General features: G+C 51.1%; 1 protein-coding gene across 4 annotated transcripts; it reads right to left on the bottom strand.

Moving 5' to 3' along the window:
- Nucleotides 1–217: 217 nt before the first annotated feature.
- Nucleotides 218–24962, bottom strand: Fbxo17 (F-box protein 17). 4 transcript variants are annotated; one of them, XM_037199702.1, is made up of 7 exons: nt 24710–24962; nt 14188–14289; nt 7060–7486; nt 6402–6513; nt 4986–5081; nt 4188–4323; nt 218–351 (listed from the first exon to the last, which is right to left on the bottom strand). In XM_037199702.1, exons 3-7 carry the CDS (start codon nt 7406–7408, stop codon nt 289–291), a joined length of 756 nt encoding a protein of 251 aa, XP_037055597.1. In that variant the 5' UTR covers nt 7409–7486; nt 14188–14289; nt 24710–24962; the 3' UTR covers nt 218–288. The 4 variants fall into 4 exon arrangements, with proteins under 4 accessions (XP_037055597.1, XP_028715091.1, XP_028715088.1 ...); XM_028859258.2 differs by lacking the exon at nt 218–351 and adding an exon at nt 2345–3202 and having other exon boundaries at nt 4188–4287; XM_028859255.2 differs by lacking the exon at nt 218–351 and adding an exon at nt 2345–3202.
- Nucleotides 24963–25340: the final 378 nt, after the last annotated feature.

Below are 25340 nucleotides of genomic sequence, written 5' to 3' on the forward strand. Positions count from 1 at the left end.
GATGGCAAATGCTGATCTCTGCACCTGAGTTCCCTGACGGAGGAACTGTTCTAGGTGCTGAAGATGATTAATCAGATGCTCCACATGCTCGCACGTGTGTGTGGTGGTGACGGTGTGGGTTCTTGCAGCACCGAGAGGGGTGGAGGCCCATCCCAGATGTGGCCATCTGCCAAGTAATAGGGGTTATATATGCCTCGGTTGCTGATTCTTGCCTATGTGCTGTTATTTATTTTTTATTTTACCAATCTGTATGTATGTGGGTGCTTGTGGGGGCCCTTCTGGAGCTGGTTACAGGAGATTGTGAGCTGCTGATGCCGGTACTGGGATCCAACTGGGGTCGTCCTCTGGAGGCTGGAGAAACAGACAGCAAGTGCTCTTAACCACTGAGCCATCTTCCTAGCCCCTGGGAGTCCCTGCCTCTGGCCTTCAGTTTCCTGCCTTAGGTAGTGGCATCAATTGTAATGTGGCCTTTTATGATCACAGGTTTTAAGCTGTAGTAGTTATGCTTACATTATTGGACTCTGGAGTTCAACTGATCCCAGCCCTGCATAAACACACACACACACACACACACACACACACACACACACACACACACACACACACACACACACGGTTCCTGCCTGGTGACCTGGGGCAAGGCATTCTAATGTAACCTGGACTACATGGCATTTACTGATAAGAACCATGGCAAAGTGGACTCCATGGCTCACACCTGTAGTCCCAGTACTTGGGAGGTGGAAGCAAGAGGATCACGAGTTCAAATCTGTCCTTGGTGACAGCAGATTGGGGGGCAGCTACATGAGACCCTGTCTTAAATAGAAGGCCATTGGAGAAAGGACCTTTAAGAACTGCCTGGAGCCAAGTGTGGTGGTGGCTCACACCTGTAACCCCAGTACTCTAGAGGCCGAGATAGGAAGGTGCTTTGAGTTTGAGACCAGTCTGGGCTATGGAGGGAGAGTCTTATCTAAACCGGCCTGGGTCCTTGCCTTCAAAACATAGCACGGACACAGCCTCTTGATGGTCTCTGATTGTGCACACGTGGCCACATGTACTTCTGGGTCGGGGCTGGAGGCAGACAGGAGCACAGCTTGCAGACGGACACCTTCCGCAGTCTCATTTTCTTGACGGAGGCTGAGTCTATATCCCAGGCCAGCTTGGAACTCCCTGTGCAGCAGCTGAAGATGCCCTTGAATGATCCTTCCTCCACCTCCTGAGTGCTGGGGTTACAGGCGTGAATCATCATGCCCAGTTTTATGTGGTGCTGGGGATGGACACATGGGGCCTTTGCATGCTGGGCAGGTGTTCCACTGTGACCTCTGCCTCAGCACCAGTTTTTGTTTGTCTTTAAGATTAAAAATTTGGGGGGTGTGTGTGTGTGAGTGCATGCAGCTGCCCTTGGAGTCCAGATGTGTTGACTCCCCTGGGAGCTGGAGTTACAGTAAGCTGCCTGGTGCAGCACTGGAGACCAAACTTGGTTCTCCTGTAAGAGCAGTTTGTGCTCCTGACCTCTGAGCCACCTGCCAGCCCCTTTAACACCTCTTTAATATTATTTAAATATTTATTTATAATCTATGTGCGTTGGTGTTTTGCCTGCATGTATGTCTGTATGAGGGCATTGGATCCCTGGAGTCACAGACAGTTGTGAGCTACCATGTGGGTCCTGGGAATCGAACCCAGGTCCTTTGGAAGAACAGCAGTGCTCTTAACCACTGAGCCATCTCTGTAGCCCCTCAACACGTTTTATTGGGGAGTTTGGGGAGAATTTAGAGCAGGTGTTAGGGGTGCCAGGCAACTCGGCAGGAGGGGAGAGTGCAGGGGAGAGGAGGGTGTTACCTGGCATGGGGTGGGGGTGGGGGTGTCTCTGAGGAACTGATGAGAAATGCTGCCAGCCTAGAAAGATGCCCTGCTGCTGCGGGGCAGTGAAGACAGACGTTGTCCCCAGGTGGATGGGTACAGGGGGCCCTCAGCTGGATCTGTGACTCCTCAGAGCATCATGGCTGCAAGGATGAATGCCCGAACTGACCTCCTTTCCCTGCCAGCCATCAACCCATCCCCCAAGTGTGCAGGTGAGACAGTGCCCAGAGCTGGAGAGCCGGCTCGGTGAGTGAAGAGGCTGCCAACAAGCCTGAAGACCTGAACTTGACCCCCATCCACATGGTGAAAGGAAAGAACCCACTCCTGCAAGGTGTACTCTGAGCTCCCCACATCCGGTTCTCGACCCCTTTGAGGTCAAATGGCCCTTCACAGGGGTTGCCGAAGTCCATTGGAAAACACAGATGTTTATATTACAGTTCATTACAGTAGCAAAATGACAGTTATGAAGTAGCAACAAAATCATTTTATGGTTGGGGTCACCACAGCATGAGGAGCTGTATTAAAGGGTCACAGCATTAGGAAGGCTGAGAACCACTGGTCTATACAAACTGAAGAAATCATTGTGAATGTCTCTTTCAACCCATCTGTAACTCCAGTTCCTTCTGTGGATTCCCACACTCACATGTACATATTCACACACTGACACACAATTAAAATAAATGTTTTTTAAAAAGTCACTGTCTCCTTATAAGTCGCTTTCTCCTTTCGTTATATTCTGAGCTTGGTCTATTGGATGTTTTGTTTTTTGACGTGGTCTCACAGCTCAGGCTGGCCTGGAACTCAGTACATAGCTGAGGGTGACTTTGAACTCATGATCCTCCTACCTCTCCCGAGAGTGCTGGGATCAGAAGTGTGTGCTATCAGGTCTGGCTTGGCCTGTTTTTGTTTGGACACAGTTTACCCACTGGCATCCATACATGAAGCAGTTCTCGGGCTCAGTAACCTAGAGATGCCTGTCACGGTAAGGTGGTCCCTGCTTGAGGAGAGAAGGAAGCTACAGACAAGCTGGTTAGGTCCCTGGTGTGTCACAGCAGGAGGGCCGTGATGCTGAGACAGCAAGTGTGGAGGGGAGCCACACAGGGTCCCCCTTTTTTGTTCAGCTGGGGCGGGCTGCAGAGCCACCTCTGACTAACATCCGGGAGAAGGCAGTACGTCCTGGAAGTCCTGAAGCGCTGGTCAGCTAGGACAGACGGATCCTGAGGCGCACACTGGAGTGGGTCACAAGGGCACCGTAGTGTCCCACCCAGGAACGCGTGTCTCTCCCATACTGCTCAAAAGACACATATCGGATGCCTTTGCCAAAGTCAGTGAAGACATGCGAGACCTGTGGGAAAGGGGTGACAGGCTGAGGCTGCTGGGCCCCTCTTCCTCCATCTCAGCAGACTCTTGAGCACCCAGAGGGTACCTGGCTCTACTCTAGGTGCTGGGGGCTAGATGCTGAAGACTGGTGTCGGGGAGACCAGTGGGCATGCTCCAGGAGGGAGGCAGGTATGAACATGGAGGAGGAGGTGAAAAGTGACCAGGAAGAGGCTTCATGGAGGTGATACTGGAGGAGAGATGAGGACTGGGAGCCACATGAGGTTCTGGAGAAAGTGTTGCAGACGATCGATCATTTGTCGGTGCAGAGACCGTGAGCTAAGAGAGGCTGCCGCAGACTGAGAGGAGAAGCAGGAGGTGGGCTAGGCAGGTGTGAGGCCATGTGGGGCTCTGTGGGACATAATGAGCCACAGACTTTGGCACCCTCCCCCAGTGTGGTCTTCCCATTTGTGACTGATTGATTGAGAGGGGTTCTATATAGCCCTGGCTAGTCTCAGACTCAGAGATCCACCTGCCTCTGCTTCTCAAGTGCTGGAACTAAAGGCGTGCACCGCCACTTATTTATGTTGAGACAGGGTTTCAGGTAGCCCAGGCTGGCCTTGAACTCACTAAACCTGAAGAAGTCCTTGAACTCCTGATCCTCCTGCCTCAGCCTCTCAAGTGCTGTAATTTGAAGTGCCTGGCTCCTGCGTGCTTTGGGGACTTAAGGCCAGTCACCCTCTCTGTGGCTCAATTTCTCAACCCTAGGATAGTAACAGGGCAAGGACTTTGGTTCGTGCATTACAGCACCTTAAACAGTACCTTGAACACAGTAGGTGCTCAATAAATGCTCTAATAAAATGATTAATCAGTAAGCCTCTTAGAGCAGGGTCGAGACGTACTGTAGTTAAGGGATTGATAATTGGCAGTTGTTACCACAGACCCCATCAATGAAGCGGGAAACCCAGCAAGGTGATTGTTGGGCGCAGGCCTTGGAGCTAGTGGGCACTTACTTGTCGGCAGCTGCTCTCAGTCCACTGAAGTACTGGGTTGGGTGAGGCCGAGAACTTGACCACTTCATTTTCATATTCATCCAGCAGGCGGACCCGCAGCCTGTAGACACAGCCGCAGTTCTCACGGGCGCCCCACCTGCCAGGTGGTAGTGCGTTTTCAGGTCCCTGCCACCCAGCCAGCTCCCCGGGGTGGGAGGAGGGAGGCTGAGGGCTGAGCTTTCCTGCAGCTGAAGCAAGGTCCTATCCACTTGCACAGCCATTAGTGCGTTTGGGCACTTTAGAAGATGGGCCCCAGTGGGGGGGCGGAGCCAAGACGTGGGGGCGGAGCCAAGCCTGAGAAAAGGGCCGGGAAGACTGTGTTGCTACTTTGAGCGGGTGGAACTACAGTGCTCTAGGGAGGAGCCACGCCCAGGCAGGAAGAGTGGACTTGGAGAAGAAACCAGAGGCCAAGAAAAGAGACCAAATGCCTCCAGCTAGGGTTCTTAGGCCAGTGTTGCCAACTCGTCAGAAGCCTTGACTAGCCACAAGATTTTAGGGCCGGCGCTGAGTGGAATGATAGCATGGAGCCAGTCCGTGGGCTCGTGCGCGCAACCCATGCCTGCCTGCTTGGGAAGAGGGAGAAAAGGAGTGCAGGAACGGGCCTGGGATGCAACAGGGCTCCTCCCTCCTAGTTCTGCAGCTCTGTCTCCCAGGAAAGGGAGCCCAACCCTGTGGCTGATGGGGCGAGACTGAGCTATCCCTCCAGCCCACTCTAGTTAGCATCGCTGTGGCTCGTGCGTCCCACCAGGCTCCGCTCACCAGTCAGCTATGCAGATCTCAATCTGGGCACTGTCCAGTAGCTCCTGCCATACTCCCTCCATCAACAGGTCCACCAGCTGCCTCTTGAAGCACCATCTGGGAGGGAGATGCCAGGGCTGAGACACAGTCTAAAACCACTTCCTCCACGAAGTCTGTCCTGATCACCCTGCTTTTCAGGACAGGAAGGTGTGTGGTGGACGATGCGTCTCCCGTCACACTATCCCCTCCCCCATTTCCACCTTGCCCCGCCCCCAGGAGGCTGATCTTCACGCTAGTCTCCTTACCCCTGATGTTGGCGGGGCCAGGATATGTATATAAATAGGTCCACACACTAGACAACTGAGCAGGGAGTTCTGGGGCCTCCCAAGATTCTGGGACCCAAAAGATAACACAGAAGCTTGTTAGTGGAACAAGTTGTGTCAGCACAAACTTAGGTATGCGTGAGAACGTCGGAAATGATAGAGGAAGTGGGCATGGTGGTGTGGGGCCTGTACTGCCAGTACGTAGGAAGTGGAGCAGGAGGATCAGGAATTCAAGGCCAGCCTCACCTACACAAAGTTCAAAGTCAGCCTGGTCTATATGAGACCCTGTCTCAGGAGAAAAAAAAAAATCAGAAATTCTGGAGCCAGATTATCTGGGTTCAAATTCTAACTCTACTGTTTATTTAGTATATATTTCTTTACTTTGAGACAGGATCTCACTATGTGGACCTGACTGTCCTGGAACTTATGTAGACCAGGCTGACCTCAAACTCACAGAGATCCGCCTGCCTCTGCCTTGGGAGTGCTGGGATAAGGGTGTACGTCATTATTCCCAGACCACCAATTTATTAGATATTAGCTCTCCTCTGTGCTTTAGTTTGTCATAAGCTGAGGAAAGAAAAACACCCATGTTGATGGACTTAACAGACTGTAAAAGTGAGACCATGGCCCAGTGGAAGAGTGCTTTGCCTATCATTCCTGGAGACCTGGATTTCCTTCCTAGTATCACAAAGACCACCACCACCACAACCAAAACAAAGACAAGTCAGATGTGATGTGGTAGCACACGCTTGGAATCTCGGCATGCTGGAGGTCAGAGGTTCAACGTTATCCTCTGCTACAAATCAAGTTAGAGGCCACTCTGGCCTACCTAAGACCCTATCTCCAAACCAGGGCTAGGGAGACAGCTCAGTCGGTAAAATGCTTGCCTCGCGTGAAGACCTGAATTCCATCCCCAACAACCACGTAAGACACCAGAGTGCCATCACCAGGGGCTCTGGCGCCCTCTTCTGGTCTCTTTGGGCACCTGCACTCACTAGCACAGCACACCTCTCCACATATACACAGGAAGGAGGGAAGGGGAGAGTGACAAGCAGCCTGAAGTAGGTCCCTCCCCCTCTTTGGACCCTCACTCTAGGCACCAGGGGCCACTCACTCAAAAGAAGTCACAAAGCAGGTCTGGGAAGGAGCGCCTGACACCACTGTCAAATTCTTTTCCACGGCCCAGCCGTTCCCTCCGTGCTCCACTTCCCAGCCTCTGAAGCCCTCTGTAGAAAACAACGGGGCAGAATATAAAGCATTCGCCTGCCCCTCGAGGGGCGGGGGCCTCGCAGTTTGCCCTGTCCATAACCCCCCCCCCGGTACATTTCAAATCTGGGGCGTCTTACTAAACCCATCCTCCAAGTTCCTGTATCCTGGCCCCACCGACCCGGCCACCCAACCAGCTTCTGCTTTCAGCTTTCTGACCCACTGAGTCTCAGAGCCCCATCTTTCTGCGCACGCCTCCAGCCTTCTGCCTTGCCCCGCCCGCCCTCTCAGGTTGGCGCACTCTGATACGCTTAGTGCTTTATGCAAACCCCTCCTTCCACCCGCACCCAATCCGCTTTGCCTTAGCCCGCCTCAGGCCCCGCCCTCTAGGCCACGCCCTCCAACCGGGACTCCTCCCCTAGTTGTCCTTCAGTCCCGCCCCCTGCCTGGGTCCCCTCGGCTTTAGGTCCCGCCTTCTAAGCGTTAGAACTCGCTCTCTAGGGGTAGGCCCCGCCCACAGCCAGAAGGCCCCGCCCCCGGTGTTAGGCCCTGCCCCCGGGACCCACGCTCTCCGCAGGAGTTGAAGATGAGGTTGCGACCCAGCGGTGCGCGCAGGCAGAAACGGGCCAGAGCGCAGAACGGGAACTCGTCCTGATGGTCATCGTCGGCGGGGCAGCGCTGGGCCAAGGCGTAGAGGGCTCTGCCCTCCGCACTGCGGTCGCGGGCCAGCTGCAGCAGCCACACGCTCGAGCCATCCACCACGTCGCGCCAGGCTCGGCACACGGGCCGGCAGCGCGTCACTAACGCGCGGGGAGGCACGTGGCTCAGCACCTGCACCAGCAGCTCCGGGGGCAGCGTGGCCAGAGTCACGCGCGGAGCTTCGGGCACCTGCCGTCGCGAGGGTCGGGCTCCCATGTCCGGCCACCGGCGTCCTCTGGGTGCCGAGGGGTTGGCGGCTCAGCCTCCCTGGGTAACGAGGTTCAGGATGCCTGGCTGCAGACAAGATAGAGCAAATCCGTTCGCCTGGGGCCAAAGACACCTCCAAATCTAACCCAGTCCCAGCGGGGTGTGGTGGAACATGCCTGTAATCACAGCACTTTGGAGGCAGAGGCAGGAGGATTGCCATGAATTCGAGGCCAGCCCGTCTCACATAGTGAAACCTGTTAAAAACAGCAAAGCTCTGTGTGCAGTCTACTTGGGCCGTGGAATTCACTGTGTATTTCCAGCAAAGTCACTTCTGAACATCTTTTCTAGAATCCGGTTCTCCTCTTATGCCCCTTCCAAACCACTAGTGTCCTTGCTCCTTCGAGCTGTGTCCAGGCCATTCGGCCTCTCCTCTCCCGAAGTCCCCACCTGCAGATCTCAGTTGGGGGCCACTGCTCCCTTTTTGTCCTTCACTGTCTCCAGCGTCTCGGAGTTCCACCAGCCTTCCAGCCCACTGTGGTCTCCAATTGTGGCCCTACTGCCCTCCACTGCCCTCAGCCCCTCGATCTTTACCCAGCTTCAGCTCCACGGCCGATTTAAGGGTCTCACATGCACTCCTGACCCTTTGGCTTCCGCGCCTAGTGATGTCTGAACTCCAACTCCGAGTCCCCTGAGCCTGCACCCACAGGAAACACACAGTCTTCCTTGGCAGCCTCACTTCTCCGTGAGGCTGACCCCTGTCACCCTTCCAGCGGTGTTCACTATCAGCTCCCTCTCTCTCCCTTCCTCCTTCCCTTTCTCTTCCCTGTGGAGCCCATACTGTTGTCCTCTAGACCAGGATCCCTCTCCACCCGCCAAGTGACCATACCACTTTTGTAAAGTTCCTCCGTCTCGGTTAAACAGTGACAATTCCCCAAACTGAAGTTAGATGGTCCCTAGAACCAGAGTGACTTGTTTCCCTAAATTCCTTTTGTTTCTTTTGTGGGTTTTTTGTTTGGTTTTGGTTGTGATAGGATCTCACTATGTCGTCCTGGCTGGCCTGGAATTCCCCATGTAGACCAGACTGGCCTTGAACTCACAGAGATCTACTTGCGTCTGCTGGGATTCAAGGTGTGTGCCACCATGCCTGGTTCTTTTTCTAGATTTTTGACTTCCCTGCCCCATTGACATCCCACTCCACCCCTGATGGCTGGCCCTGAGATAATTTTTCAGATCACCTGGTTATTTCTAACTGACTCTCACTGGTTAGCCATAGCAATGGCTAACAGCAGATCAAAAGGGAAAACTTTTAGTCCACTTACCCTGTTTTCTAACTGTTTAACTACTCCAGCCTGGAAGTGTACTAGGAGCTACCTGTTTCCTGAACTAGAGACTCCGCTCCATAGGCCTTTTCTTGAATACAGCCTTCCTTTGTGCAGAGCCTTGCAGCCTCCCCTATCTCTGTTCACATCCCCAACTCCCAATGCCGGGTTGTAATTCCGGGCTCTGTGCGCGCTGGCCGGTCACTCCATCACTGGGCTGCACTTCAGCTCCCCACTGCTGAGTTCTAGGTGGTGCCTCTACAATTGATCCAGGCCACATCTGGCTCCTCTTGATAGTAAAAACTGCCCTGGAGCCACACTTGGCTGTGCACGGTGGTGCGTGCCTGTAACCCCAGAATTCAGGGGTGGGAAGCAGGACATCCTAAGTCCTAGATCAGCCTGAACTATGTAGTGAAAATCTCAAAACTCCAAGGGCTAACAACAAAAGGTCCACATGCACTACTACTGTGGTTTCCGCCTGCAATATCTCTTGAATCTTTCATTCTCCTTCCTTTCTTTTGCTTTTTCAAGACAGGGTTTCTCTGCGTAGTTTTGGTGCCTGTCTCTGTAGACCAGGCTGGCCTCGAACTCACAGAGATCCACCTGGCTCTGCCTCCCGAGTGCATGTGCACCACCGCCCGGCTCTTTTGCTTTTTTTGAGACAGGATTTCCTGTAGTCCAGGCTGGTCTCAAACTTACTATGTAGGTAAGACTGACCTTGAACTCCTAATCGAGCGGCCTTCACCTCCCACATGCTGGCATTACAGGTGTGTGTCACCATGCCCAGCTGGTGAACTGTTTCTAAGCACCCTGAAATGTCAAGGTCATCAATGACTGTCGTGGTGCAAAGCTACTAGTTACTACTCTGCTGGCCCGTCAGTGATAGTTCACTGCTGTCACCTCCCTCAAAGGAACGTCTCCTCATTCTCGTCTTCGACCTAGGTCCTTCGTTACCCGCCTGTCAGAGATGACCTTTGAACCTTAGTTCTCAGGGACTCTCAGCATCTTCTGGCTCTGTGCTTCCTTCCTCACACACAGTCAGGTAGGGGAAGCAGCTGGGTCAGGTGTTGCCCTGGGCAGCTCAGAACACTCCACAACTCCAGGTTTTCAAGCTAAGGGAGGAATCCTCCCCCGGGGTCACAAGGTCCCACACTATCTGCCATGTCTTTCTGATCTCATCTCCCTCCCTCCGCCTCAGCTACACAGGCCTCCGCACCTCAGGGCCTTTGATGTGGCTGTCCCCTCTACTAGAAGCATGATGCTTACATTTGTTTTTGTTGTTGTTGTTGTTAGTTCTTTGAGATGAGGTTTCTCCATGTAGTTTTGGTGCCTGTCCTGGATCTCACTCTGTAGCCCAGGCTGACCTGGAACTCACAGAGATCCGCCTGCCTCTGCCTCCCGAGTGCTGGGATTAAAGGTGTGCACAACTGCCACCAGGCGATGCTTACATTTGTCCTTCAGGTCTTTGCTCAAAAGTCTCCACATATCTTCTTATAATTTTAGGGCCTCATCACCAAACCTAACCCCTCTTCCCTTTTCCTTAACTTTTCTCTTTAAAAAAATGTATTTTTCTTGCCAATTGTGGTGGCATACACCTTTAATCCCAGTGCTCTTGAGGAAGAGGCAGACAGAGCTCTGTGATTTGAGCCAGCCTGGTCTACATAGTAAGTTCCAGGCCAGCCAGAAACCTGGTCTCAAGAAGAGAAGGAGGAGGAAGAAGAAAGAAAGACAGACAATTGGGGCTGGACCGATGGATCAGTGGTCAAGAGCACTGGCTGCTCTTGCAGAGGACTGGCTGAATTCCCTAGCACCTACGTGGTGGCTCACAACTGCTGTAACTCCAGTTCCAGGGGATCTCATGCCCTCTCCTAGCCTGAGGGCACCAGGCATACACGTGGCACACAGGCATACATGCAGGCAAAACATCGATACAATAAGATAAATAAATGTTAAAAGAAAAAAAAAGTACAAGTAGATAAAAATATAAATGAAGGGTTGAGGTCATTCCAATAAGGACTATGATGGTACTTCCTATCTCACACGGGGCTCCATAATTCTGCTAGTCATAAGGCATGGCATTGCCAAGGGATTTTCCAGGTGGCATTCTAAAAATGTCTCTGCTGAAGTCGAGTTCCTTCTCTGGAGTCCTAGAGTATTGCTAAGTGGTTAACAACTGGCTGGTGGAGTGGGCAGACTGAGGTTGACAGTCTTGGCTGCTGTCTGGAGTGTGAATCACACACACCTCCACTGCCCAGGTGAGGTCCCCAAGCTGTGAGGTTGGGGAGGGCTTTACGAAGTTTATAGACTTGAGCCAGTGCCAGCCTGCTCCACCACATCCCTGCCGGGTCAGCTGCTGACATTTCAGCTGCTATGAGGGCAGGGGGCTGGAGAGACCACAGGGAGGCGTGGCCTAGACAGGCCAGCTGTTCCAGCCCAGCTGTCTTAGTGTTCCCAACACAGGTACCCGTGAAGAAGCCCTCGGGTGATAGCAATTACATGAGACCCCTGAGTGTGGGCCAGCTGCCTGAGCCCAGTTAGTTCCCAGAGCACCGAAAGAACACAAAATCACTGTTCACGCAACCATCCATCTTTGTTCTTCTGAGACAAGGCAACTACATTCTCCCACTCTCTCCTTCCTCTCTCTCTCTCCTCTCTCTCTCGGGTGTGTATGTGTGTCTCACTATGTAGCCATGGCTGACCTGTACTTGCTCTGTACACCAGGCTTCGGCTTCCCTTGAACTCAGAGACCTGCCTGTCTCTGCCTTGGGAGTGCTGGGATCAAAGGTGTGCACCACCACACTTGTCTTTTTAAAAGTTATCTTTTTTTTTTTTTTTTAAATAAATTACATTATTGTGTGGGGACTGGAGAGATGGATCAGCAGTTAAGAGCACTGGCTGCTCTTCCAGAGGTCATGAGTTCAATTCCCAGCACCCACATGGCCGCTAACAACTGTCTGTAACTACAAGATCTGACACCCTCTCACAGACATACATGCAGGCAGACCACAAATGCACACAAAATAAAAATAAATAAATTAGCCAGGCGGTGGTGGCGCACACCTTTAATCCCAGCACTCGGGAGGCAGAGGCAGGAAGATCTTTGTGAGTTCGAGGTCAACCTGGTCTACAGAGAGAGACCCAGGAAGGAAAAACCAATAATAATAATAATAATAATAATAATAATATAAAATTAAATAAACAAATTATAAAAAAATCATTAAAAATTACATTTGTGTGTGTGTGCGTGTGTGTTCCACTGCTGTATGTGGAGGCCAGAAGACAACTTTGTGGTCAGTTCTCTTCTCCCACCACGTGGGTCTGGGGGACTGAACTCAGGTAGTCATGCATGTTGCTAAGCACCCTTACCCACTGAGTCTTCTCACCAGCCCTCCAGTTTTCTAGTATTTGGTGGTAGTTCTTATTTTTGCTGATGTTGTTATACAGGGGCTTACTCTAGTGCAAGCTGGCCTAGAATATGCGGTGGTCCTCCCACCCCAGCCCTGCCGGGATTCCAGCAGTAAGCTACTGGAGAACCTGCCAATTACCTATTTATTGAATTGAAGTTGGGCCCTTCAGTACTTTCTCCTCTGCCGACTGCCACGGGTCTCCAGTAGGGGGCGCAGGAGGAGCGTGGCAGGCGGCAGGGTCGGCCTCCCGCTTTCAGGCTTCTCGGTGGCATGGACCTGCAAGCTGCCCTGTCTCCGGCATCCACCGGGCTCCTGCCACCACCTCACCCCAGACACTTCCCGTAAGCGGTTTGTCTGGCATCCTACAGGACGTGCACTTCTGGCAAATTCCATCCCAGCCTGGGGCTGCTGTCTTTATTCTCTCTTTTCATTTAAGATTTTATTTTTAACGTTTGTTTATTTAGCGCATGTTGTGTGTGTGTGTGTGAGTATGATCACGGCACACATGTGGCCATCAGAGAGCTGTCTGTAAGAGTCAGCAGTTCTGTCCTGCTGAGTGGTTTCTGAGGATAAATTCAGGTTGTCGGGCTTGGTGGCAGGTGCCCCTCCCCCACCCCAGGTATCTCAGTGCCCCCCTCCCACCTCCACGTTTTTTTTGTGTTTTTGAAATGGGGTTCAGACAGTCAAAGCTCTTTCATCTCTGAAGTGGTGGGATTACAGTTGTACGACATCACACTCAATCCTGTGCACACTCATTCTTCTCTCCCTCCCTCCTTCCCACCCTCTCTTTCTTCCTTTCTTCCCCCATGTCTGAGCAATGATCTCCTTATGTTGCTCAGGCTAGCCTTGAACTACTGTGCTTAAATTATCCTGTTGACTCAATCTCCAGGTGGCTGAGACTACAGACATGCACTCAGGCACACACAAATAAAATAAATATTAAAAAAGACAAAATTTTCAAAAAATAGTTTATGTTTATAAATGTTTTGCCTGCATGAATGTAATAACTGTACCACATTCGTGCCTGGTACCTGAGGAAGAGAGGGCACTGGATCCCCTAGAACTGGAGTTAAGGATGATTATGAAGCACCATGTGGGTGCTGGGAATTGAACCCAGGTCCTAGTCAAGAGCAGTAAGTGCTATTAACTACCAAGCCATCTTTCCAGTTCCCAAAGTGATGTTTTGTTTTGTTTTAATTTATTTGTTTTTTATTTGCATTGGTATTTTGCTTGCATGTATGTCTGGGTGAGGGTATCATATCTTGGAGTTACAGACAGTTGTTAGCTGCTACGTGGGAATTGAACCCAGGTCCTCTGGTAGAGTTGTCAATGCTCTTAACAACTGAGCCACCTCTCCAGCTCCAAAGCGATGTTTTAATTGTGTGTGTGCCCGTGTAAGCAGAGGACAGCTGGCAGGGGCTGGTTCTCTCTTTCTGCCTCATGGGCTCTAGGGATCAAACTCAGGTCCCCACGCTTGGTGGCAACGACCTTTACACACTGAGCCATTAAAAACAAAACAAAAGCTAGGCGGTGGTGACGCATGCCTTTAGTCCCATCACTCAGGGAGGCAGAGCTGGGCAGATCTCTGTGAGTTCAAGGCTAGCCTGGTCTACAGATCGAGATCCAGAACAGGCACCAGAACTACACAGAGAAACCCTGTCTTGAAAAAAAACAAAACAAAACCAAAAACAAACAAACAAAAGAACAAACAGCATTTCTCTATGTAGTCCTGGCCTGTCCTGGAACTCACTCTGTAGACAAGGCTGACCTCAAACTCACAGAGATCTGCCTGCCTCTGCCTCCTGAGTGCTAGGCATGCGCCACCACTGCCTGGCCGCTGTTACACTTAATAGCTGAGTCATCAACATTTGTGTTTCCAGTGACTATGTGGTTCCAGGATCCTGGTTAGTCTCTGATTGACATGTCTATCACATATTCCCAAACCTGGCTTCCTCCTCCAGGACTCATCCACATTGCTGGGTGCATCCGTCAGTGCTGAGTAATATACCAGCGACCAAATGAACCGAAGTCTGTTGATCCACTCACCATGATGGAGACTTACTTGAGCTGTTTCCCACGTGGAGCTGTTATGAATGGAGCTGATGTGAGTGTTCATGTATGAAGGTCCGTGTGCACACAGGCTGCATTTCTCTTGAATAAATACCTAGGAATGGAATTATTGGGTCATAGGGTAAGTATGCATTTCACTGCACGGTAAAATGATTAAGGGGCCTGGAGAGATGGCTCAGTGACTAAGAGCACTAGCTGTTCTTTCAGAGGATCTGGGTTCAATTTCCAGCACCCATATGGCAATTCACAACCATCTGTAACTCCATTCCAGGGGATCTGATACTCTTTTTCTGGCCTCTACAGGTGGTGCATGTACACACATGAAACTAAACACCCATACACTTAAAACTAACATTAATTAAACTTAAACAAACATTAATTAAAAAAATATATACTCTGAGCCAGGTGTGGTGGTGCACGCCTTTTATCCCAGCACTGGGGAGGCAGAGGCAGGCAGATCTCTGTGAGTTTGAGGCCAGCCTGGTCTAACAAAGAGAGTTCCAGGACAGCTAGGGCTGTTACACAGAGAAAACCTGTCTCAAAAAAACAAAATAAATCAATACACAAACAAACAAACGGTGTGTGTGTGTGCCTACCAGTGAGGGGCTGGGGCGTGGCTCAGTGGTAGAGCCCCTACCTAGAATCCCCAGTGAGGGGCTGGGGTGTGGCTCAGTGGTGGAGCCCCTGCCTAGAATCCCCCAGTGAGGGGCTGGGGTGTGGCTCAGTGGTAGAGGCCCTGCCTAGAATCCCCCAGTGAGGGGCTGGGGTGTGGCTCAGTGGTAGAGCCCCTGCCTAGAATCCCCCAGTGAGGGGCTGGGGGTGTGGCTCAGTGGTAGAGCCCCTGCCTAGAATCCCCCAGTGAGGGCTGAGGTGTGACTCAGTGGTAGAGGCCCTGCCTAGAATCCCCCAGTGAGGGGCTGGGATGTGGCTCAGTGGTAGAGGCCCTGCCTAGAATCCCCCAGTGAGGGCTGAGGTGTGACTCAGTGGTGGAGCCCCTGCCTAGAATCCCCCAGTGAGGGGCTGGGATGTGGCTCAGTGGTAGAGGCCCTGCCTAGAATCCCCCAGTGAGGGGCTGGGGTTTGGCTCAGTGGTGGAGCCCCTGCCTAGAATCCCCCAGTGAGGGGCTGGGATGTGGCTCAGTGGTAGAGCCCCTGCCTAGAATCCCCCAGTGAGGGGCTGGGGTGTGGCTCAGTGGTAGAGGCCCTGCCTAGAATCCCCCAGTGAGGGGCTGGGGGTGTGGCTCAGTGGTAGAGCCCCTGCCTAGAATCCCCCAGTGAGGGGCTGGGGTGTGACTCAGTGGTAGAGCCCCTGCCTAGAATCCCCCAGTGAGGGGCTGGGGTGTGGCTCAGTGGTAGAGCCCCTGCCTAGAATCCCCCAGTGAGGGCTGAGGTGTGACTCAGTGGTAGAGGCCCTGCCTAGAATCCCCCAGTGAGGGGCTGGGGTGTGGCTCAGTGGTAGGGTGCTAGCCCAGCATGCCCACAGCGGTGGATTCATAAACAGCACCAGAAGGAAATAAAGAAATAAAAGGAGAGATCAAAGCTATTAGTGATAAAAAGAAGATTAAGATGGCTGTAAATTTATTTATAAGAGCCACAAAATGAAGGGAAGGAGACATAAGGAAATTTAATCAGTTAACAGCCGCAAGCCAAACCAACAGAAAAGTATTCTGTATTAAAACCATTTGTTGTTTGTGTGTTGTGTGAGCATGCTGTGGTGCGGGTGTGAGGCTGTATGACAACTGTGGCCGTCCTTCCTTCTCTCCTGGTGGATTGTGGGTTCTGGGGACCTCACTTAACCCTTTACCTGCTGAGCCATTTCTCTAACTCTATTCTGCATTCTGGTGTTTTTTTTTTTTGAGTTTCCGGCTGACCTGGAACTCACTCTGTAGACCAGGCTGGCCTCCAACTCTGAGATCCATCTGCCTCTGCTTCCTGAGTGCCATGATTAAAAGCGTGCACCAGGAAATAACACTTTTTAAAAATATATTTTATTTTATGTGTATGGGTGTCTCCGCATGTATGTCTGGGCACCATGTGAATGCAGTGTCCTTGGAGGCCAAAAGAGGGTGGTGTCGGGACTGTTATTACAGCTGGTTGTGAGCCACCACGTAGGAGCTGGAAGTTGAACCCAGGTCCTCTGGAAGAGCAGCCAGTGTTCCAACAGCTTTCTCCAGCCCCACGGAACCTTTAGAAAACACAGCCTTGCTGAAGGAAGAGCCTCACTGTGGGTGGGCTGTGGGGTTTTACAGCTTGTCCCACTTCCTGTGCTCTCTGTTTCCTGTGTGTAGATGAAATGTGACCAGCTTCCTGCCTTTGTCAACCCCGCCTTCCCACCCCACCCCACCACCACCACCACCACCCCGGTCACCATGTCTTGCCTGCCATCATGGCATATCTCTCCCTCTGGCACCCTGAAGTAAAATGCACCCTCCCTTCCTTCTGTTGCTCTTAGTCATGGTGTTTATCGAAACCACAGAAAAGTAACTAAATGCACCCACGAAATCAATCAATCAATCAATAGAATGTAAAAAAGAAAAAATTTGCCGGGTGGTGGTGGCGGCGGTGGTGGCGCACGCCTTTAATCCCAGCACTCGGGAGGCAGAGAGGCAGGCGGATCTCTGAGAGTTCGAGGTCAGCCTGGTCTACAAAGTGAGTTCCAGGAAAGGCTCAAAGCTACACAGAGAAACCCTGTCTCGAAAAACCAAAAAAAAAAAGAAAAAAGAAAAAATTTAAAAGGATGAATTTAGATCATTTTCTCACTGTCAGCTCATACTCACAATTACTTATCTAGACATTTAATTCAAGACATAAAACTAGAGCTGGACATGGCGGCCCACACCTACAATCCCAACAGTCTAGAGGCAAGAGGACCGTGCATTCAAGGTCATCCTTGGTTATATAGTTAGTTAGAGGCCAGCCTGTTTCATAAGTAAATAAATAAACTTTAAAAATAAAGACTGTCTGGCTCCAGGAGGCGTGTGTTGGAGACCGTGGGTACCTAATACCCGCTGCTCCTAACAGCTGTGGACAGAGCAAATGTGCCGGACAAATAGCTCGCTGCGGTGGTGAATGTCTCACTGTGATCATGGCCAGTGCCAGAATGTGGGCCCCCTATGGCAGCCTTGATGCAGGACCAGAGGAATGTGGGCGGGGCTGACACAGAGGGCGTGTCTTACAGAATGTGGGCCCCCTATGGCAGCCTTGTTGCAGGACCAGAGGAATGTGGGCGGGGCTGACACAGAGGGCGTGTCTTACAGTCCCACTGAGTCTCTGGCTGAACTCAGAAAATGCTCAGTTCAAAGAAAAATCTAGATTTCCAAGTGACCAAGTGTGACTCTGTCTAAAAAAGAAAGGGAGGGAGGGAGGAAAAGACACGGGGGTTGACAGAGTGCTGGCCTAGCAGTCACAAAGCTTCTGGAACCGATCCCCAGCATTTCATAAAGCAGATAGTCACTGCACACCTATAACCCTAGCGCTCAGAACTAGGAGGGTCAGAAGTTCAAGGTCATCGTTGGCTACATAGCAAAGGCGAACCCTGGGCTGCCCCAGATCAAGTTCTAACAGAAAGAAAAAAACCTGTATTTAGAAAACAGGTGGAGCTGAGGCTGCAGCTCAGTGTTTGCCTCCCGTGCATGCCTGAGGTCCCTTGTTTAACCTGCAGCGTGGGGGGGGGGGGGAGAGAGAGAGAGAGAGAGAGAGAGAGAGACAGAGAGAGAGACACAGAGAGAGAGAGAGAGAGACAGAGAGAGAGAGAGAGAGAGAGCTCAGAGAGGGCCCGTGGTAGTTAAGAAAATTTCTTTGGGGCTGGAGAGATGGCTCAGCGGTTAAGAGCACTGGCTGCTCTTCCAGAGGCCCCGGGTCCAATTCCCAGAACTTACATAGCCCCTCACAACCGTCTGTAACTCCAGTTCTAGGGGATCTGACACCCTCACACAGACATACATGCAAGTAAAATACCAATGCACATAAAATAAAAATGAATAAATTCAGAAAAAAATATCTCTTCATTAAGAGGAGCCATGTTCCACACACACACAGGTCCTGGTGCATGAGTGCCTGTACCACAAACAAACACACACACACACACACACACACACACACAGGTCCTGGTACATGGGTGACTCCAGAGTGAGTGCCTGTACCACACACACACACACACACACACACACACACACACACACACACAAGTCTGGCGCCATGTCTAGAGAACACAGTGACTGTCCTTTACCAAACCCTGCTGACTGCACATCTACTTTACTCCAGGTTTCTGGGAAGTGTTTGGGAACTCAGAGCACCACAGGAGGGAGATGCTGTTCTCCACCAAGGGAAACTGAGGTTTTAGAAGGCAGAAGACATACTTAAGTTCCCTCAAGCAGTGAACTACAGAGCGAGGGCAGAGCACAAAACCACAGGAAGTTCACAGGTCCAATGGATGGGTTGTTTTCTTTTCTCTTTCTTTTCATTTTGAGACAAACAGGGTCTGTCAATAGTCGGAGCCCTTCTGAACTCACTGTGTAGACCAGGCTGGCCTCAAACAGATCCACCTGCCTCTGCCTCCCAAGCACTGGAATTGAAATCGTTTGCCACCAAGTCTGGCTCTGTTTTCATTTTGAGACAAGATCTTACCGTGTAGCCCAGGCTGACCTTGAGCTCATGACACACACACCCATACCCTCCAAGTGCTAAGATCACAGGCATGCACCACACCTGGTCTCTGATCTGATGTGTTTTGATGGAGGATTCTAAAATCAAGGCAGCATGTATTTGGCAGGCTTTGTAAAAGGCCATCACAGAAACAGAATTGGGGGGGGGGCAGTTTGATCAGTTAAAATCCAGTTTCATCTGCTTTCCTTCTGCAGGAAATAGAGAACTTCTGTTTTTCTTTTTTCTTTTGTTTGTTTGTTTTTCTCTGTGTAGCCCTGGCTATAATGGAACTCGCTCTGTAGACCAGGTGGGCCTCGAACTCAGAGATCCACCTGCCTCTGCCTCCCCAGTGCTGGGATTAAAGGCGTGTGTCACCGCCAGTGAGAGAGGACTTCTTCAACGCTGACTCAGGTCGACCTGTTTCAGGAATTTGTCCTTTAGCAGCTTCCCCAATGTTTCCATTTGCTTACGTGGCCTCTGGCAGGAATGGCTGCAGACGCCTCCCATTACGTCACTCAGTAGCTAGGATGTGAAACCTGGTGCTCAGGACTCCAGAGTCTGTGCCACGGGACCAATTCCACATTGTTTTATATCTAATCTTGCTTCGTTCTTCCCTATTTAAAAATATACTGGTGTGGGCTGGAGAGATGGCTCAGCGGTTAAGAGCACTGGCTGCTCTTCCCAAGGACCCAGGTTCAATTCCCAGCACCCACATGGCAGCTCATAACTGTCCTGGAACTCCAGGGGACATTCACACCAACACACATAAAATAAAGTTAACTAAATTATTTTTAAAAAATACATTGGTGTGCGTGCGTGCGTGCGCGTGTGTGTGTGTGTATGTGTGTGTATGTGTGTGTGCTCGTGCTTGTGTGCACACAAGCTCCCTTTCTACTATGTGGGGGCCCAGGGATTGAACCCAGGTCATCTGGTTTGGCAAAGAAGAACTATCCTGCCTGCGTCTTAGGCCTAAGAGCCACTTTATAGTAAAGACAAACTAGGTTCGTTCCTGTTTATGACTAAACCTCTGTTTCTCAAAGATTGGGCTATGCCCCACCTTAACTCAAATGGTTCTGCACTCCTGCTCCAGGAATGGCAATCATGTCTTTGTTTCAAAAGGTTGTTTATAACCATCTTGAAACCCTACTCTTGCTTGAATAGGTTATATGACCCCCTCTGACTACCTGCTGCTATGACTGCCTTGTCTTGACTGTGACTGCCTTGTTCTATGACACCTTGTCATGACTGTGACACCTTGTCATGACTGTGACTGTCTTTCCTGACTGTGACACCTTGTCCTGACTGTGACACCTTGTCATGACTGTGACACCTTGTCCTGACTGTGACACCTTGTCCTGACTGTGACTGTCTTGTCCTGACTGTGACACCTTGTCATGACTGTGACTGTCTTTCCTGACTGTGACACCTTGTCCTGACTGTGACGCCTTGTCATGACTGTGACGCCTTGTCCTGACTGTGACACCTTGTCCTGACTGTGACTGTCTTGTCATGACTGTGACTGCCTTGTTCTGACTGTGACACCTTGTCATGACTGTGACTGCCTTGTTCTATGACACCTTGTCATGACTGTGACTGTCTTGTCATGACTGTGACACCTTGTCATGACTGTGACACCTTGTCATGACTATGACACCTTGTCATGACTATGACACCTTGTCATGACTGTGACTGCCTTGTCCTGACTGTGACTGCCTTGTTCTGACTGTGACTGTCTTGTTCTATGACACCTTGTCCTGACTGTGACCGCCTTGTCCTGACTGTGACACCTTGTCCTGACTGTGACACCTTGTCCTGACTGTGACACCTTGTCATGACTGTGACACCTTGTCATGACTGTGACACCTTGTCATGACTGTGACACCTTGTCATGACTGTGTCTTTGTTTCGAGAGGCCATTAGGACTAACTTGTTTGTCCTGCTCCTGTAACCCCAACTATTTTGTCCACCAAATCCCCCTTTGGGAACCTCCCACCCCTGAGCTGTAAAAGCCTTGTCTTCTTCACGTCCAGTGCTGACCTCTCAAACCTGCCTTATTGAGAGGCAGCCCCTGCACATGAAGAAGAAAAGATTGCTTTAGCGGGGCGGTGGTGGCAAACGCTTTAATCCCAGCACTCAGGAGGCAGAGGTAGGTGGATTTCTGAGTCTGAGGCCAGCCTGGTCTACATATGAGGTTCCAGGATAGCCAGGGCTACACAGGGAAACCTTACCTGGAAAAAAACAAACCAAAACAAAAAAAAAAAAGCTTGCTTTAATTAATTTGGCCATGATAATTTGGGTTGGTATTCTCCTCCTCCCATCTTTGGGATGAACAGCAGCAAGCATCATTACCCACTGAACTACTTATCACCCAACCCTCTTCCAAAATTTTAGAGCATACTCATATAGAAAAGTTGAGCTGAGCATGGTGACATGCTGTTCTAGTAAATATGTCCTCTTTATTTATCTTTATTGTGTTGAGGTTTGAACCTAGGTTCTCCCTGATGTGAGGCTAGCACTCTACCACCAAGCCACGTCCCCTGCCCCTCACTGGGGGATTCTAGGCAGGGGCTCCACCACTGAGCCACACCCCCAGCCCCTCACTGGGGGACTCTAGGCAGGGGCTCTACCACTGAGCCACACCCCCAGCCCCTCACTGGGGGACTCTAGGCAGGGGCTCTACCACTGAGCCACACCCCAGCCCCTCACTGAGGGATTCTAGGCAGGGGTTCTACCACTGAGCCACACCCCAGCCCCTCACTGGGGGATTCTAGGCAGGTGCTCTACCACTGAGCTACACCCCCAGCCCCTCACTGGGGGATTCTAGGCAGGGCTCTACCACTGAGCCATACCCCAGCCCCTCACTGGGGGATTCTAGGCAGGGCTCTACCACTGAGCCACACCCCAGCCCCTCACTGGAGGATTCTAGGCAGGGGCTCTACTTCAGATCCACTCTTCCAGTCCAGAAATACAAATTTTTTTAATTTATTTATTTTTATTTTATGTGCATTGGTGTTTTGTCTACATGTATGTCTGTGTGAGGGTCTCAGGTCCCCTAGAAGTGGAGCTATAGACAGTTGTGAGCTGCCATGTAGGTGCTGGGAATTGAACCCGGATCCCCTGGAAGAGCAGCCAATGCTCTTAAACACTGAGCCATCTCTCCAGCCCCCAGAAATACAATTTTTTTTGTTTTGTTTTGTTTTGTTGTTTGTTTGTTTTTGTTTTTTCGAGACAGGGTTTCTCTGTGTAGCTTTGCGCCTTTCCTGGGACTCACTTGGTAGCCCAGGCTGGCCTCGAACTCACAGAGATCTGCCTGGCTCTGCCTCCCGAGTGCTGGGATTAAAGGCATGTGCCACCACCGCCTGGCCAGAAATACAATTTTTAAAAATTAGTAAAGTAGCCAGACGATAGTGGCGCAGGTCTTTAATCCCAGCACTCGGGAGGCAGAGGCAGGCCGATCTCTGTGAGTTCGAGGCTAGCCTGGTCTACAGAGTGAGTTCCAGGAAAGGTGCAAAGCTACACAGAGAAACCCTGTCTCAAAAAACAAAAAAAGATCATGGTGGGGGTACATAGTAAGTTTTATGGGCTAACGGATGAGACCATATCTCAAAAAAACAAAACCCAAAACAAACAAAAAATATTTCTAATTAGCTACCCAAGAAGTACAACACAGAATAAGGTTAAAAAAAAACAAAAAACAAAAAAAGGCACACTGATCACAAATGAATTGTGTGCGTGCATGCACGTGTGTGTGTGTGTGTGTGTGTGTGTGAGAGAGAGAGAGAGAGAGAGAGAAGAGAGAGAGAGAGAGAGAGAGAGAGAGAGAGAGAGAGAAGAGAAGAGAAGAGAGAGAGGAGAGAGAGAGAGGTATGGAAGTCCTGGTGAAGCTCCTTTCTCATGCTCTCCACTGCTTTTGTTTAGGAGTTCACGGATCGGGCTAGCCTGGAAAGTTGTTAAGGTCCAGAGCCCCTCCTCTCCCAGGCGCCCTAGTGCTGGGATTACAGGTGTGTCCAGCTTCCCCTGGCTTTTTCTGTGGCTGCTGGGTATCTGAAGAAACTCAGGTCCCTGGGTTCGCCAGGCAAATGCTTTACAGATTCGGCCATCTCCCTAGATGCACAAATTAGCCGTATTTTGAAAAATAGCTTAATTGCAATTTAACTGGCTGCCTAGGAGGTGGGTGCTCCCTTGAAGAACGCTTTATCTTCATACAAACTCTCTCTGTCCTTCCAGTTGGTTTTTTTGTTGCTTTTTCTCACAGGATATGTAGACAACTTATCTTAGTTAGGTTTTCTATTATTGGGATGAAACGCTATGACCAAAAGCAATTTGGGGAGGAAAGGGTTTCTCTGTAGCTTACAGCTTATAGGCCTTCATCCAGGTAAGTCAGGACAGGAACCTGGAGGCAGGAGCTGATGCAGAGGCCCTGGAGGGTGCTGCTTACTGGCTTGCTCAGCCTGCTTTCCTACAGAACCCAGGACCACCAGCCTAGGCACAGCACCACCCACAGTGGGCTGGGTGCTCTCCCAACAACCACTAATTAAGAAAATGCACCACGGGCCAGACTGAGAGGGGTGTTTTTCAGTTGTGGTACCCTCTTCCCAAATTACGCTACCCTGTGTCAATGCGACATAAAACTAACCAGCGCAAAATCATTGTTCAAAGTCAGGTTTGTGATAGTTTAGGTTTTCAATATAGGGAGTTGAATAAGCTGGGGGAGGGGGGGAGCCCAACCATTGCAAAAGTAACTCGCAGAACAGATTTTAAATTGGGAGGAGTAGCCACAGCTGAAAGGCATCAATCATGTAGCTAAATCAGGAAACAGCTCTGAGACTGAAGCACAGATTCTGAGAGGGGGCTGCCAGCCGGAATGATCCAGACTCCTCTCAGGGGCTGCTATGAGAACACCGTTGGTCTGGTCTGGGAGGGATTTTGTTGTTGTTGGATATTTTGGGATGGCATGGATAGAGATGCAAGAATGGGTATTGAAAGATCCGTTTCTTTCTTTTTAAATTTAAATAAAAAAAAACCAGGTGTTATGGTTGCGTATGTGTTTGATGTGTATGTGTGTTGGGTGTGGAGGTCAGAGACAACATGTGTGAGTCTTCAGTTCTGAGTCTTGAGGGTCATCATCAGGATTGATACCAGGCACTTTGATCTGCGTAGCCACCTTCAGCCAGTAGACCCATTTCCATAAAAAGAGAGCATGTACGAAACTTGGGAATGAAGCTCATTACTTTGTATGCTCTTCTTTTTCTTCTATTTTGTTTGTTTGTTTTTGTGTTTTGGAGACAGGGTTTCTCTGTGTAGCCCCGGATGTCCTGGATCTCACTCTGTAGACCAGGCTGGCCTTGAACTCACAGAGATCCGTCTGCCTTTGCCTCCCGAGTGCTGGGATTAAAGGCGTCGCCACTACTGCTCGGCGTATTCTATTTCAAAATATGAAAAGTCCAGTGGCGGTGGTGGCGCATACCTTCAATCCCAGCACTAGAGAGGCAGAGGCAAATGGATCTCTGTGAGTTCAAGGCCAGCCTGGTCTATAGAGTGAGTTCCAGGTCATCCAGGACTACACAGAGAAACCCTGTCTAAAAAAAAAAAAAACTTAAAAATGAAAACAAAAGAAAAAGAAGAACTAAAGACACACACAAAGTAAAGTCTTTTCATTGCGGCGTGTAGCTTTGTCACTTGCACGCGTACAGCTGAGTGTAACCGAGCCCTGTACGGCGGGAGAGTCTGCCCAGGGAAGTAGGGACTCCAGGAGACCCCGCCCCCGGCATGGCGCCAGGGAAGACTCCTCCATCCTCCGGATTGCCCCAGCTGCGGGGTGGACGTGACCCTTTGGTCCCAATCTCAGTCCCTACCTGTCCCTGCGCTCACCTGGTGGCCTGCTCCGAGGTGGCGGAGGAGATCCAGTCCCCGCCTGGCGCTGGGAGCAGTCGAAGGGTTCCCGGCGGTCCAGGGTGGCCCGGGACCTGGGATCCTGGCGGACCGTCTTCCCCGTGCTCGGGATCCCCGGCAGGAGGGGGCACACCGGGCAAGGTTCCAGTCCCAGGGAGCCCTGGCCAGGGCCGCCGAGCCACGTCCCTCCCGTCCCTCACGTGGCTCCCACCGTCCCGCTGCACCCCGGGCACCTCCCCTGCTCCCCGCCCCCGCCCCACTCCGGCCTCCCCAGCCCGCCTTTCCTAACGGGGAGGCCAGGGTACGGCCTCCCGTCGCTAGGAAACGGCTCAGCTGTGGCTCTGACCTCCTCCGGATTTGAAACCCGAGGATGAACGCCAAGCCAGGCTGGTCTCCTGTTGGCGCGGTTCTCAGAAGTCCGCTCCGTCCTCAGCAGAACCGCCCAGCACGCGGGCTGCGCCACATCCATCGCCGCCGCTCTGCTGTCAGCATTAGCGAACCCTCCCCGCCGTGAAGATCAGCATCCTCCAGGCCCGGACGTGACCACGATTTCTTTAATTTACACATATATTAATTAACTAATTTTTATCATCATCTCATTATGTAGACA

Source organism: Peromyscus leucopus, chromosome 1 (genome assembly GCF_004664715.2).
Source record: "Peromyscus leucopus breed LL Stock chromosome 1, UCI_PerLeu_2.1, whole genome shotgun sequence".
NCBI lineage: Eukaryota > Metazoa > Chordata > Mammalia > Rodentia > Cricetidae > Peromyscus > Peromyscus leucopus.